The sequence below is a fragment of the Prionailurus bengalensis genome, chromosome C1 (assembly GCF_016509475.1).
Source record: "Prionailurus bengalensis isolate Pbe53 chromosome C1, Fcat_Pben_1.1_paternal_pri, whole genome shotgun sequence".
NCBI lineage: Eukaryota > Metazoa > Chordata > Mammalia > Carnivora > Felidae > Prionailurus > Prionailurus bengalensis.
The window spans coordinates 73,159,013-73,173,606 of record NC_057345.1 but is presented as its reverse complement, the minus strand read 5'-3'; the positions used below and the strand labels follow the sequence as shown (position 1 = coordinate 73,173,606).

General features: G+C 37.0%; 1 protein-coding gene across 5 annotated transcripts in view; it reads left to right on the top strand.

Moving 5' to 3' along the window:
- Positions 1 to 10,408: 10,408 nt before the first annotated feature.
- Positions 10,409 to 14,594, top strand: part of ODF2L (outer dense fiber of sperm tails 2 like) — a 40,231-nt gene continuing 36,045 nt past the window's right edge. For 2 of the 5 annotated variants that reach the window (XM_043575483.1, XM_043575484.1), the window contains exon 1: positions 10,565 to 10,784. In XM_043575483.1, the coding sequence (XP_043431418.1) occupies positions 10,606 to 10,784 (179 nt within the window). In that variant the 5' untranslated portion in view covers positions 10,565 to 10,605. Of the gene's footprint in view, positions 10,785 to 14,594 lie in introns of all 5 variants that reach the window. The other 3 variants (XM_043575485.1, XM_043575480.1, XM_043575481.1) reach the window with 3 other exon arrangements.

Here is a 14,594-nt window from a genome sequence, read left to right as displayed (position 1 = left end):
AGGGAGGTGGAGGAGAAGGAGATGGTGATGGTGAGATCGTTTATAGATAATATTTTCTTCCCTGAAATAAATGAAAAATGTCTAGGAAAATCCCACCTTTCTTTCCAAAGAAGGCACTTAGCTGAGGGAGCCTCTGTGGCCCTTAGGCGGAAGGTGAAGAGGGCAACCAAAAAGTAAAGGGTAGTAGAGCTGAAAGGTTTTAGAAAGAGCCTGTGTCTCTGATGACACTGGTGACAGCTGTGCCAATCTGGAGAGTGCCTAACTCCAGACATCTTATTGTGTGAGGTAACAAACGCTCCGGTTCTTTAAGCCAACATTAGTCAGGTATTCTGTTACTTCCAACCCAAACTGTTACAACTGATAAAGGCACTTAAAAAAATAGCATTGATCTTTCTAAAAAGTGCCAATCAGTGTTTGGAAACATGTACACAAGTGGTTTAATATGTGGACTATATGATATTTTGATAAAAAATTAATATTATTTTCATCTTCTAGGTAGAATTTTGACCAAGCAATTTTCTCTTCCATACAAAAGGATCATGCTGAACTTCAATAAACTAGGGGAAGAAGACCTACTGACAAAAGCCCATCCAAAGTAAACGGGCCTAAAAGAAAACTATTTTTAAAAAAGCAAACAACAGGACTAATCCTTCAGCTTTCTGAAGTTTTTCTTAAAATGTATACTAGACCAAATGTGCTAACTATGCCAATTTCATATTGTATCCCTGCATTATTAATCTTCTGTTTCCAAAGGACCACATTTTATTTCCTTATGAATGTTTTTCTTCATATTTGACACCTAGGAGTTCATCATTTTCAGAGTGTTGTTTATTTTTTTGTTTTTGTTTTCCTGTTTTATTGTTGAAGTATAACTCACATACAATATTATGTCAGTTTCAGGTGTACAACATATTTATTTGACAGTTCTATAAGTTACTCAACGTTCCTAAGTGTTGTAACTGTCACCATACATTATTATAATATTATTGACTATGCTGTACTTTTAATCCCTGTGGCTTATTTATTTTATAACTGAAAATTTGAACCATTTTATCCCCTTTACCTATTTCACTGATCCCCCACCCACTACATCTCAGGCTACCACAAGTTTATTCTGTTTTGCCTTTGTTTGTTTATTTGTTTTGTTTTTTTAGATTTTGCACATAAGTGAAATCATATGGTATTTGTCTTTCTTTATCTGACTTATTTCATTAAGATAATACTCTCTAAGTCCATCCATATTGTCACCAATGGCAAGATTTCATTATTTTTATGGCTGTGTGATATTCCATTGTGTGTGTGTGTGTGTGTGTGTGTGTGTGTGTCCTTCTTTGTACCTTCATCTATTGATGAACATTTGGGCTGCTTCCATATCTTGGCAATTGCAAAGAATGCTACAATAAACATAGAGATGCATGTTTCTTTTTGAATTAGTGTTTTCATTTTCTCTGGGTAAATGCCCAGTAGTAGAATTACTGGATCATATGGTGTTTCCATTTTTAATTTTTTGAGAAACTTCCGTAATGTTTTACACAGTGGTTGCACCAGTTTACATTTCCACCAAAAGTGTATGAGGGCTCTCTTTTTTCCACATCCTTTCCAACACTTGTTATTTCTCGCCTTTTGATATTAGACATTCTGACTAGTGTGAGGTGATACCTCATCATGGTTTTGATTTGCATTTCCCTGATGATTAGTGGTGTTGAACATTTCTTCATGTGTCTATTGGCCATCTGTATGTCTTCTTTAAAAATATGTCTAGTCAGTTATTTTGCCCATTTTTAAATCAGATTGTTTGGTTTTTGGTGTCAAGTTGTACATTATTTGAATTTTTTGAATATTTTGAATACTAACCCCTTATTGGCTATATCATTTACAAATATCTTTTCTCATTCACTAGGCTGCATTTTTCTGTTATTGATGCTCTTCTTTGCTATGCAATTATGTGTGTTCTTTAAATAGTTAACTAATTCTTAAATAAACTTCTAGTTATATTCATAGATTTTCAAACAATACAAGAATAATAAAATAGTGTCTCTACTCTCTATGACCACGTAACATCTTTATGCCATGAGACCTAAATTGCTTAGATTTATTCTTAAAGCTTTTAAAACCTAATCAGAGCCAAATAATAATATATTTTAAGAAGGAAATTTCGCACTCATGCATCATTTTCCCTTGGTCAGCCAAAGAAATGATAATGTCTGCAGGATAGAATACTGAGCTTAGAATATAAGGATAAGCAATGTTATTTTCTCTATGATATTAAAACAAATTATTTTGATTTTAAAATTGTCTATATGATATATTAAATGTTCCATACATGAAATAGTTATAGTGATAGTAAATATTGAACATATGCTACAACTTGGGCTGAATTTGAAAGTCCTTATTTAACTAGTCAAACACTCTGGATTTTTGCAAATTATGGTAATTACTGGAATCATTTATAGTTGAGAAGGAAAAGTAGATTCACTTATGCTACTACAGTTTTGTTTTTTTTTTAAAAGACTCATGTCTGAGGCCTCAAACTCTGTGGAAAATATCTGGATGAAAAGAGATAATCAGATCTAGCAGTCTCACTCCTTGGTATTTACCTAAAGGAATTGAAAACATATGTTTACATTAAAACCTCTATGTGGATGTTTATAGCAGCTTTATTCATAATTGCCAAAACTTGGAAGCAACTGGGATGTTCTTCAGTAGGTAAATGGAAAAATAAACTATGGTGCATCCAGACAATGGAATGAGATGTCAAACCATGAAAAACATGGAGAAAATTTAAATGCATATTATAAACTAAAAGAAACCTATATGAAAAGGACACATACTGTATGATTTCAATTATATGACATGCTGGGAAAGGCAAAACTATGGAGACAGTAAGATCAGTGGTTGCTAAGGATTTGCAGGAAGGGAGAGATGAAAAGGCAGAGCACAGGAAATTTTTAGGGCAGTGAGAATACTCTTATGATACTGTAATTATGCATTATAATGTCATTATGCATTTGTCCAAACTCATAGAATATACAACACCAAGAATGAATCCTAATGTAAACTATATACTCTGGGTGATAATGATGTGTCAATTTAGCTTCATCAATTGTAAAAAATTTTCCATCTGGTGAGAGATGTTGATAATGGAGGAGGTTATGTATGTGTGTGGACAGGGAATATATATATCATATCTTTGAGTGTTCCTTTCAATTTAGCTATGAACCTAAAACTTCTTTTTTAAAAATGTCTTAAAAAAAGAGATAGAATTCTTGATTTTATATCATGTGCTTTACACCTTAAAACAACCATTGTTTACTAATATCTACCACCTATAGGACACCTATGATTTAACGAGACAGGGCTATGTGCTCTACAAATATGACCTCAATCATCACAACAGCCCTATCAGGAAGAACTATTCTTTTTTTTTTTTTTTTTTTTTTTTAGAAAACCACAGCTTAGAGAAGTAGAGTAACTTGCCCAAGACTTGTAGCTAGAAAACATTAATATAGGTTGGTTTGTTTTCAAAGCCCTTGCTGTAGCCACTGTTATTATAACAACTCATATCAACCTCACCCCACATTTATGTCCAGCCCAAACTACAATGGCTTAGTTAGTGCAGAACTGGAGTAGTTGCCTGTCTCAGTGGCTTCTGGTAAGGACCTCTTTCAACAACAGGTAATATGTTGCCCACTCCTATAGACTAAATGTTTATATTCGCCCCAAATTTGTATCCCCATTGTGATGATATTTGAAGGTGGGGCCTCTGAGAGGTAATTAAGGTCATGAAGGTAGAGCTTTTCTCTTGGGAGTAGTGCCCTTACAAGAAGAGACGTGGGAGCACTCTTTTTCTCTCTTTCTCTCTCTCGCTTTCTCCCTCCCTCTCTCATATGTGAACATACAGCAAAAGGGTATCCATTTGAAAACCAGGAGGAGGTCACCAGGAATTGAATTGGCTGGCATCTTGATCTTGGACTTCTCTGACTCCACAACCATGAGCAATAGCCTTCTGTTGTTTAAGCCACCCAGTTAGTAGTTCTTTCGTCATAGCTGCCTGAACTAAGACACTCACTTTCTCTTTAGTATAAGTGATGCCTTTTCTTCCCCAAGACTCTGTTCAGTCCTTGTTTAACTTACCCTGTGGACAACCTACCTTACGGTAAATGAAGTCAACCTAATTGTAAAACTTAAATAAAACTACAGTAGTCAAGAGAATATGATGTTGGCATATGTTTTGATTATCCATTACTGGATGGATAGGATGGAAGGTCCAGTAGACCCACACATGAATGGTCTAATCATTTTCAGGAAAAGCAAGAAGTTAATTCAATGTGGAAGAGAAAGCCTTTCAAATAAATCATGGTAGAACAACTGGATATCTGTATAAAATCAAGTAAACCTTGACACCTGCTTCATTCCTTATAAAAAAGTGATGCAGAATGGATCATACATTTAAATATAAAAGCTTAGAATCATAAAAGGTCTAGAAAAAATATAATATATTCACAAATATAGAGTTGTAAAGCGCAAAAATATAAAAGGAAAAGTGTTGATATATTAGATTGTATCAAAATTTAAAATTTTTGCTCACTTAAAGGTATCATTAAGAAAATGAATAGTCAGGGTACAAAGTGGGAGAAAATATTCATTATATATATTTCACGAAAGATTTTTTTCAGAAAACATAAAGAACACCTACAAATCAATAATAAAAGGACAACCCAATAAAAAATTGGGGAAAATAGCACTTCATAAAACATATACATATGGTTCATAACTATTAAAATGGTGCTCAACATCATTAGTTATCAGGGAAATGCAAATAATCTATAATGAATGTCACTTCGCACCTACTAGAACAGCTAAAATTAACCAAAAAAAGTGGCTATAATAAATGTTGGCAAGGATTAAAGCATCTGAACCCCTCAAACACTGCTGGTACAATGATTTTTGAGATAGATATAGCATTTTTTTGTAAAGTTACATGTGTATATATCCCATGACCCAGCAATTCTACTCCTAGATAAGAAAATGAAAGTGTATATTCATAAACTACCTTTCATAAGAATATCCATAGCAGCCTTATTCATGATAATCCCAAACTGCAAATAACTAAATACCTGTCAACAGAGTTGATAAACAAATTGTGATACATTCAAATAACTGAATACTACTACTTCGTAATAAAAAGGAACAAACTACCAAAATAGGCAACAACATAAATGAATCTAAAAAAACATATGTATTGAGCGAAAGGAGACAGATGCAAAGGAATATGTATTGTATGATTGCATGTATATGAAAATCAAGAATGAGCAAATTAACATCTAATTGCAGAAGTTAGAAAGTGGTTGTCTTAGAGTATGCATGTGTGATGGGGGTGAAGGTAGTTTTGGTTAATGGACTGGAAAGAAATGCAAATAAACTTACTGGGTTCATGTAAATGTTCTAGATTTTGTTTTAGGTAGTGGCTTCATGGGTGTGTATAATTGTCAAAACTCATATTCTGAACACTTAATATCTGCACACTTTATTGAATTTAAATTAAACATGAATTTAAAAGTGGCCTGTAGGCTTCAGGAATTAAGTAGTTACTGATGGAAGTCTTTCATGGGAATGGCAGAAATGAAGAATACAAAGATTGAGGGGTGGTTTTGCTGTTTATAATGCACTAAGATGCTTAAAAATGTTACAAGCTCAGAGGTCCAGAGAGCTTCTATGATTTCCTTAGAAATATATCTCTATGGGTTGCTAGGATGACACATCCGAATCAATTATTAATGCTGTCAAAGACTGAACTCCAAGGTAAGTTGAATAAACAGACTCACTAGGTCTTTTAGGTAAAAAATTAAGACATTGATTGAGAAGTTGGATCTTGAGAATTGTAATAACCTGTTAGAGTGTACTTAGATAATTCTATCATCTTGATAGACCCTAAAGAGCTCTTTGCTGTCTGAAGAAGTCTTCCTTCTCTATCTTATAAAGCTGGTCTTGTCTTCTTTGAAAATTCAGAAATTACTTCATCTGAGGAATTAACCTTGTGAAGAGTACCTGATTCTCCCCATAATTCACTGCTATCACTTCTTTATATCTCTAGACCAGTACCATCCAGTAGAAATACAATGTGAGCCATATACATAATTTTTAATTTTTTAGTAGCAAACTTAAAAGCTGTAAAAAAGAACAAAATTTAAATTTTAATAATATATCTTATTTAAGTCAACATACCCAAAATATTATCATTTCAACAAATGATTATTACAAAAATGAAGATATTTTATTCTTTTTTCATATGCAAAATCATGTTTTGCACTTATAACATGTCTCAAGACTACTCACATTTTAAATGTTCAGTAGCCATAAGTTGCTAGTGGCCTCTATGTGGGGGCAGGATTGATTAATGTTAGCACTGTTAACATTTGGACTGAATAAGTTTTTGTTGTAGGGGCTGTTCTGTGCATTGTAGAATGTTTAGCAGCATCCCTGACCTCTACCTACTAGATGCCAGTATTATTAGATCTATAGATCTACAGAGTTAGATCTCAATATATTCCAGGGCACGAGTAAAAAGTCTGACCTGGGAGAAGTCTTTCATAGAAAAAAAAATGTGCAAGATTTTGCTTATTTAGATTGGCAGAAACCTATGGAATATGATAATGAATCTCGAGAGTGTTAGACTAGTGATGAAGGAATTTAATTTTTGAAGAGATCGAAATTATCAGTGTGGATATACTTACCAAAGACCATGGATTCATCATGCTTGCCTAAGCATCTGGGAGTGGTTAAAGGTTTGCTTGGTTGGTTGAAACGTGGGTCCAATGGTGGCCTGCATTAAATTCAGTTGAGATGCTAGAAATCTCATGGTATATTTTAGAAGATTGAGTTAGAAGACTTAAGGAGATAGAATGATTGGAATGGATTTATCATGTGTGACCCAGTCACCTATCGCCAATTGTGTCCTAAAAAGGCCTGGAGGACCTTCTCTTCACTAATGCATTGAGAAAATATTGTGAGGGAGAGAAAATATTGCTGTCCTCTGACCCCAGGGATGAAGTTAGGAGATGCTGCAATTAAATAGGATCCCTAATTCCCTAAGGGAAATAATAGGCTCTCAAAGTGGCAGACGCCAAGTGACAGCACTTAACCATCAGGGATGAGATAGCTATGGTTACCATTATAGGAAGCAGGGCCAGAACAGTAACCATAGTTGTTAGGCTAGGAGGGATCTTTAGCAGTGGGTGATTGATTATGATGTCCCTATACTTGAAATGAAAAATTGCTAGATCTGATGAAAAGAGACCTGAACTTCATATTTACAACATCTTGGCATTGCTTCTTCATTCATGGCTATTATAATCAGAAGGCGAATTAGTAGGCCCTCAAATGGCCCTTTTCTACCAAGAAAGTAAACCAAAATCCATACCATATTTCTAGGGGAATTCTAGTGATTATTGCCACCATCAAAGACTTTAAAGATGCTTGAGTGGTGATTCTCACCACATTCCCATTTAACCTTCTATTCAGTCTGGGTAGAAGATGAATGGGTCATCTAAAATGTGGATCTATATGCAGTCTTTTTATCAGGTGACTAACCACAACTTCTTTTTTATTTTTTTATTTTTTAATGTTTATTTTTTATTTTTTTAAATTCTTTTTCTAATGTTTATTTTTGAGAGAGAGAGAGAGAGAGAGAGAGAGAGAGGAGCAGAGAGAGAGGGAGACACAGAGTCCGAAGCAGGCTCCAGGTTTGGAGCTGTCAGCACAGAACTGGTCATGGGGCTCGAACCCACAAACTGTAAGATCATGACCTGAACTGAAGTTGGATGCTTAACTGACTGAGCCACCCAGATGCCCCAATATTTATTTTTAAGAGAGAGAGAGAGAGAGAGAGAGAGAGAACAGGGGAGGGGCAGAGAGAGAAAGTGAGACACAGAATGGGGAGCAGGCTCCAGGCTCTGAGCTGTCAGCACAGAGCTTGACCCGGGCCTTGAACTCATGAACCATAGATCATCACCTAAGCCAAATTGGACGCTTAACTGACCGAGCCACCTAGGTGCCCGGAATAAACACAATTTCTAATACCTAGCATACAGGTATCACTCTGGCAAATGTCTTTTACTCATCCTAATATGCACAGAACAGAGGAAGTTGTTTGGTTTTATCTGGAAGTGAGAGAATGTCAGAGAATTTATTGCCTTACATAAGGGCTATGTTAGTTCTCTAGTTCTCTGTCCTACTTTAGTGTGCAGGGACCATGATCATTTCATCAACTTATGGATATCACTTTAGTCTACTACATTTAGGATACTGTGCTGATAGAACTTGATGATCAGGAAATAGCACATACCTTAGATGCCGTGTGTAGTAAATTCTTTCCATTGATGTGACTTTGACACTGTCCTAAAAGAGGCAGAATCTTTTACTCTTTCCCTTGTATTTTGGCTGGTTCTCTGATAGATTTTAGACAGAAAACTGCAGCAGAAGTGGTTCTGTGTAACTTGTGTGGCCTTAGATCTGCAGCTTCTTCCTTTGTTGCCTAGGACACTCACTCTTGGGATGCACCTGCCATGAATAAAAGCTCAAGTTGGCCACATGCAGAGCCACAGGGATACAGTACAAGAGGCCTTAACCTCCCAATTGAACCCACCAAGTCACCAAACATAAATAATCTTGGATATTCCAGCCTCAGCAGCAGTCTGGTTGCAAATGGATGAGAGACACCAGCTGTTGCCACATGGTGGTTATTTTAAACCACTAAGTTCATTAAAATAGCAAAAGAAAACCAAAACATGTTGGAAAGAATGCGATTCAGAGTGGAGGATAAACCCTATGAAAATAATTTATTACACAACCAAACTGTTTTTAAATGGCTTTTTTATTTTTCTAAGTTTTATTTGTATTTATCAAGTGTCTTTAATATTTCACTGTTTGCTATTTTTACGTTATATTTTTCTTCCCAAGAGGAAGGAAAACAAAATTACTTCTCCAATATTGCATTGTTGCATACTGCACACACTAATGAGTTTAATGTTTATGACATACTTGATGTTTTAAATGCTTTATATTAGAGGTCTGAACACAATGTCCTTTGGGCCAAATCTATCCTGGTATCTATTTTTGTAAATAAAGTTTTACTGCAACACAGAGAAACCATGTATTTATATATCCCCAATGACATCTTTTATGCATCATTGGCAGAGTAAAGTATGACAGAGACTGTATAATTCACAAAACCTAAAATATTTACTATGTGGCCTTTTGCAGAGAAAGTATGCTGGCCTCTACTTTAAATTATGAAGAAATCCTTGATGGATTATTTCATAGGTAGTCGGTATTTAATGATATTTGGGGAAATTGATTGGCAGTTTAGGTTGCGCTGGAATGAAATTTTTTTTTCCATTTAAATTATATAAAATAAGGGATCTTTCTGCCCCAAAATTCACTATCCGACAGATTTCAAACTTAGATTAGAACAGATAGATTTAGAGGATGAAGGATACCATATTTACCTGGACAGTTTGGTTACAATAGTCAATTTGAGTCTAATGTAATCATCTTGAGATTTTTGTGAATGTTTCTCCCTTTGAATGGCTAATAAAGGTGGTCACGTCTAATACCAATGCAATTTAATTAAAATAAGTATTTTTAATAAAAGAAGTCTAACTTCTGTGTACAATTATTTTTCTTATTATGACAGGCTAGCAAGGTTAGCTAGAATCCTAGGTAAATGCTGGAAAGACCCTCAAAATTACGTTCCTTGCCCCAATTCCACATGTCCAACTACCTCCTTTTTTTAAAGAATGGGAAACTGGCCCAGACTAGAGTAGATGACTTGACAGAGATCACGACCCATCAGTAAGAGATGGGATCCAGTCCTCAGTGCTTTTTAGCATTTGCACATATGGAACAGTTATGAACTTTTAACTATCATTAACTTTTTGCTGGACGTTCAGCACTGGGGGATAAAAAGCTTTGCTGGGATCATCAATGGAAAAGATTCTTCAGTAAAACCAGTAACGAGGTATGCCTTGTCATGGTTAAATTGCTCAGTTGATAGTTGCTCTATTTGTGTACTTCATATGATGGTGTGTAATTCTTAACATGAGCATTAAGTTGAGGTGGAGAGTTTTTACTTTTCAATTTAACTCTCGCCTTGCTTCTTCAGGAGTTTATAAATCATACCAGTTGGCTGTAGGTCAGAGATCGGAGATCTGAAAGACGCCTTGGAGATCACGGTTCGGCTCCCACATTTAACAGGAGAATAAAAGAGCCCTGGGGAAGGATTTCAGCTAAACGGCAGTACCATATATTTAATTTAAAACTAAGTTTCTTATAGTCGCGGTTGCTTTGGCTTCTTCAAATCTCTTTAAAAAGCAAAAGCAGAGCACAAGTGCTGCCTCTTCGTAAAACAAAGGGTTTGGGCGGCGAGCGGGAAAATCTGACCCAGGGCAGCAACTGAATGACAAAGCGCCTCTCCCCAGCCCCCCTCCCTCACTCCCACCAATAGCAACAGACGCCGGAGCTTGCTTTCCCGAGCCCAGCCAATTGGCTGCGCCGGCTGCGGCTCGGCGGAAGGGGCGGGGCAGCCGTTGCCAGAGAAGCTACTTGATGGTTACTAGCTCCGTTTTCGTCCAGTTGCACCTGGATGGGCACTCTTCCACGCAAGCGGTTCTAGGAATTCGCCTACTTGCCACCTCGCGTCCTTTGACTTCTTTTCTAGCTTTCACCTACTGCACTTCCCCCTGCGTCCCGCTCTCTCCTAGCCGACCCAGGGCTGGAGAGCACAGGTACGCTGGCCGTGGTTTCCACTAACGTTCCCTGAGCTTCATCTTGCCAGCTCCTTCGGACCCCTTCCTTCCATGGAGCGGCGGCGGGCTGACGTCACGGGGGCGTGCTGACGCAGGGGTGGGGGCGTAGGCACGCTTTGGGGAGGGGGAAGCTTGGGCTTGGACCGCTTTTATGTGGTTACCGCGGGCACCTTTCGGGGTTCTGGTGGCCGGGGCTGTGGTGGGTCCCGGAAGTGAAAGTCTCTCGCTAGACTCAGCTCCTTTCTGCCCATACCTGCCACTTGCCCCAGGCTTGACTGCCTGGGCTGGGAAAAAGGCAGCGAGGCTCGTACTCCTAGGGAGGGTGTGATCCTTGGGACAGAGGGGCAAGTTTTAGTCGATGGTTTTATCCAGAACTAAGCCCATACCCGGCCGGCTCTCTTACTCTTTTGGCTGGCTTTTAAGCGACCACTATATAATATACCAGACTGTAGTAGGCCCTGGGGCACCTAAGTGAAGAATACTCCAGGAAGCCTCGGAAATTAAGTCCTCCAGGTTCCTTCTAGGTTTCCAGACTCCTTAGGAAACCTCTTAAAATATGTGGCCTTGAGGAACCACTTAACGTTCCTAGGTTCAGTTTCCTTATCTGGAAAATGAGGGTAATAATAATCACTTTGGAGTGGTTGTAATAAAGGAGATTAAACCAATGCCAGGTTTTGAGTACAGTCAGTAAGGAGTGCTTGCTGTTGATTGAGAAAACCATAGCCACAGTGGGGCTGGTATTTGGGATAAAGTCTATTTCGGAGACAAAGTTTCCCTATCACTCATAGTAAGGCTTCAGGTGTTTTGGAATGAATGAGGTTCTTGGAGTCCTTTTAAACACCACTTAGTTAAAGGAACAAATCGCAGAAAACCTGTCTTAAAATTAGTTTGATTTCCTTACGCTTACAATAAGCATGTCATGTTCATGTTTGTAATTCTTTAACAGCTAGGGACTATTTTCTGCTTCTCTTTTTCTTCTACTTTCACAGTTTACGTGTATAAATAATATACTTTTTGTATCACCAAAACCCCAAAGGTATGAGAAAATGGCTTTGTTTATATGGTACAAATGAATGAGACCCAAGGAACTGAGCACAACAATGAGGTTGATATAACATCTACCCCCTGGGCTCAGTTCTTTTGCAAGTCCATTGTTCCCCCTTGGGATCTGGTTTAGTAGTACTCAAATTATGACTACCTTGAAGAGTTGTAATGATTCTGTTTTGAAAAGTTGGTTTTATACAGATAACTCAGGCCTACAAGTGATTTAAGGAATGGTGATTGACTCAGGATGATTTTTTTTAAGATGAAAAAAATTTATTTAAAAAAAATTTTTTTTTACTGTTTATTTTTTATTTTTGAGACAGAGATAGAGCATGAACAGGGTAGGGGCAGAGAGAGAGAGGGAGACACAGAATCTGAAACAGGCTCCAGGCTCCGAGCTGTCAGAACAGAGCCCGATGTGGGGCTTGAGCCCACGAACTGTGAGATCATGACCTGAGCTGAAGTCGGACGTTTAACCGACTAAGCCACCCAGGCTCCCCAAGATGAAAAAAATTTAAAAAGAAGACTTGGTGGGAAAAGCAGCCACAATAGTGAGCCAAAGGGACCCTACATTTAAAAAAACATTCAAACAAACAAAACCCCCACCTGTAAGTGTTACTTCATCTGTTCAAACTTCCCCACAGCTTTGGCTGGCAAAGGTTATTCTCATTTTGTAGAAGAGAAAACTAATGCTCACTGTGGCTAAGAGGTGTCCATGTCAGGTGTCTCCCAAGACTAAGAACGGGTGAGTCTGGCCCAGTATTCTTTCATTTTAATATGCTGCCTCTGAGTCATTAAGGAGTGGTTAACTTGCATTTAGGCTACTTGTACTCTGTTTGAAAAAGAAGTAATACTTCCAGAAGATTTTCTTTAAATAGTAGGTTAATTGTGGTATTTAAAGGGATAAGCTGTCATTTTCTGGAACGGATATGTGGAACAATCCAGATGGTTGTGGGTAAATGAGGTGTTATATTTGGTCTGTACTGATCTCTTGCTAGTCTAATTCTAATTCCTTCATTGTTTCTCATGTTCTTATCACCAGTGGAAACAACTTTTGATTTCTTCAAAATTTTTTCTAGGAAATGAATGTTGGAATTTCATTTCTCTGAGACCCTAGTAACCAGTTTCATTGCTTCTACGTTTCTCCCCCTCCATATACGTGGTCCACTCTCCAAAATACCACTGGGTTTACCTTTTAAAGAGGTACTTCTGGTCTGTTATTACCCTGCTTAAAATGATTTCATGTCTGTCTTAACGCTTAGGAAAAAATTCAAGCTCTTGAGCTTGGCATACAGTGACCACTGTCAGTGTGTCCAGTCTCATCCTTTGTCACTTGTGCTTACAAATCATGTCCCCTCATGATTCCTTCCTCTTGCTTGTACTTCACCTTCTACCTAGAATGCCTTTTCTCTTCCTTTTTGCCACACTCATATTTGTTCTGCGGGACTCTACAATTTCTTCTCTAGTGAACTTTGACTAGTGTGTAGATATAGTGAGAGAAACGAGCAGCATTCCTATATCTACTTTGTGTTCTTTGCTGACTATTTCAGTGAATTTTTCAATAGGAGCTGTGTGCTTTTGTTTGAGGCCAATGGGAGCTGGTTTTCCAAGAATTAATGTTTGGCAAAACAAATTCAAATCTGTGAGATTCTTAGCTTTTCTCCAGAGAGATAGTTTTAAATACATATTTGTCTGCAGCTGGTTTGCTTACTTAGAGCAATCTAGATGCTAAGGAAGGTCATGAACTGGGATCTTTCTTTTCTCTGACCGTGGCCAGCATTACAGTCCCTGAACAGCCATTCCTCAAATGCTGGTTGTTGGCCAAAATGGAACATAGTTTAGTGAGTGTAGCTGGGTCAGCATAAACCATGACCACGCCTGGAAAAAGCTTTAAGTACATGCCCTTTTGAGAGGGGGCTGGTAAATTCATCCTTGTATAGGAAATTCAATTCTTTAAACATTAAAATATATTTAAATTGGTAATCTTTGGGGCTTTGATTATTAAATATGTGTGCAGAGTATGTCTTTGTCTCACCACCAAGTTGTACAGAAGTATAATGTATTTGTCATTTGGCAGTACATTTCACATAATTGAAAGCGTTTTCTTGTGAAACATCTGCTTTTCCATACAAGAATACGTTTGGTCCACTAAAATGATAGCACTTTTATAAAGGTGGGACTTTCTATGCTAAAGAAAATTATTACATTGTTTTTTCGGCACTCATATGGTTTTGGTTATGATAATACTGTCACAACACAAAAATAGCGGAATGCCTTGGAACCTTTGAACAATTTTTATCCTAGAAAATACTTCTACGTTGTAAGAATATCATTGTTGATCATTTCTATGGAAATGTCTGAAACTTACACAGTTCTTTATGTTTTGAAGAATCAGTAATGAAGGTAACATTTTTTTTTTTTGAATGTTGGGCTAAAAATCATTCTAAAATTTCTTTTTTACAATGTGTTAACTTTATTTATTCTTTAAGGTAAGACATGGTTACTTTTTTTTAATAGGTGAAGCAGAAAAATGTTGTATGATTTCATCTTATGATAAAACTTTAGAAAAATTGTGTAAGTAGCTACCAATAACCCACAAAGCCAAGTGAGAACTTACTTTTAAAATACTGATGCCAAACTGAATCTTTTAAAATATGTCTACAAATTGAAGACCCCTAATCCTCTTACATTAATTTTTGAACTTTTATTCCAAATATAGGAAACATTTTTCTTTTAATGATCCCT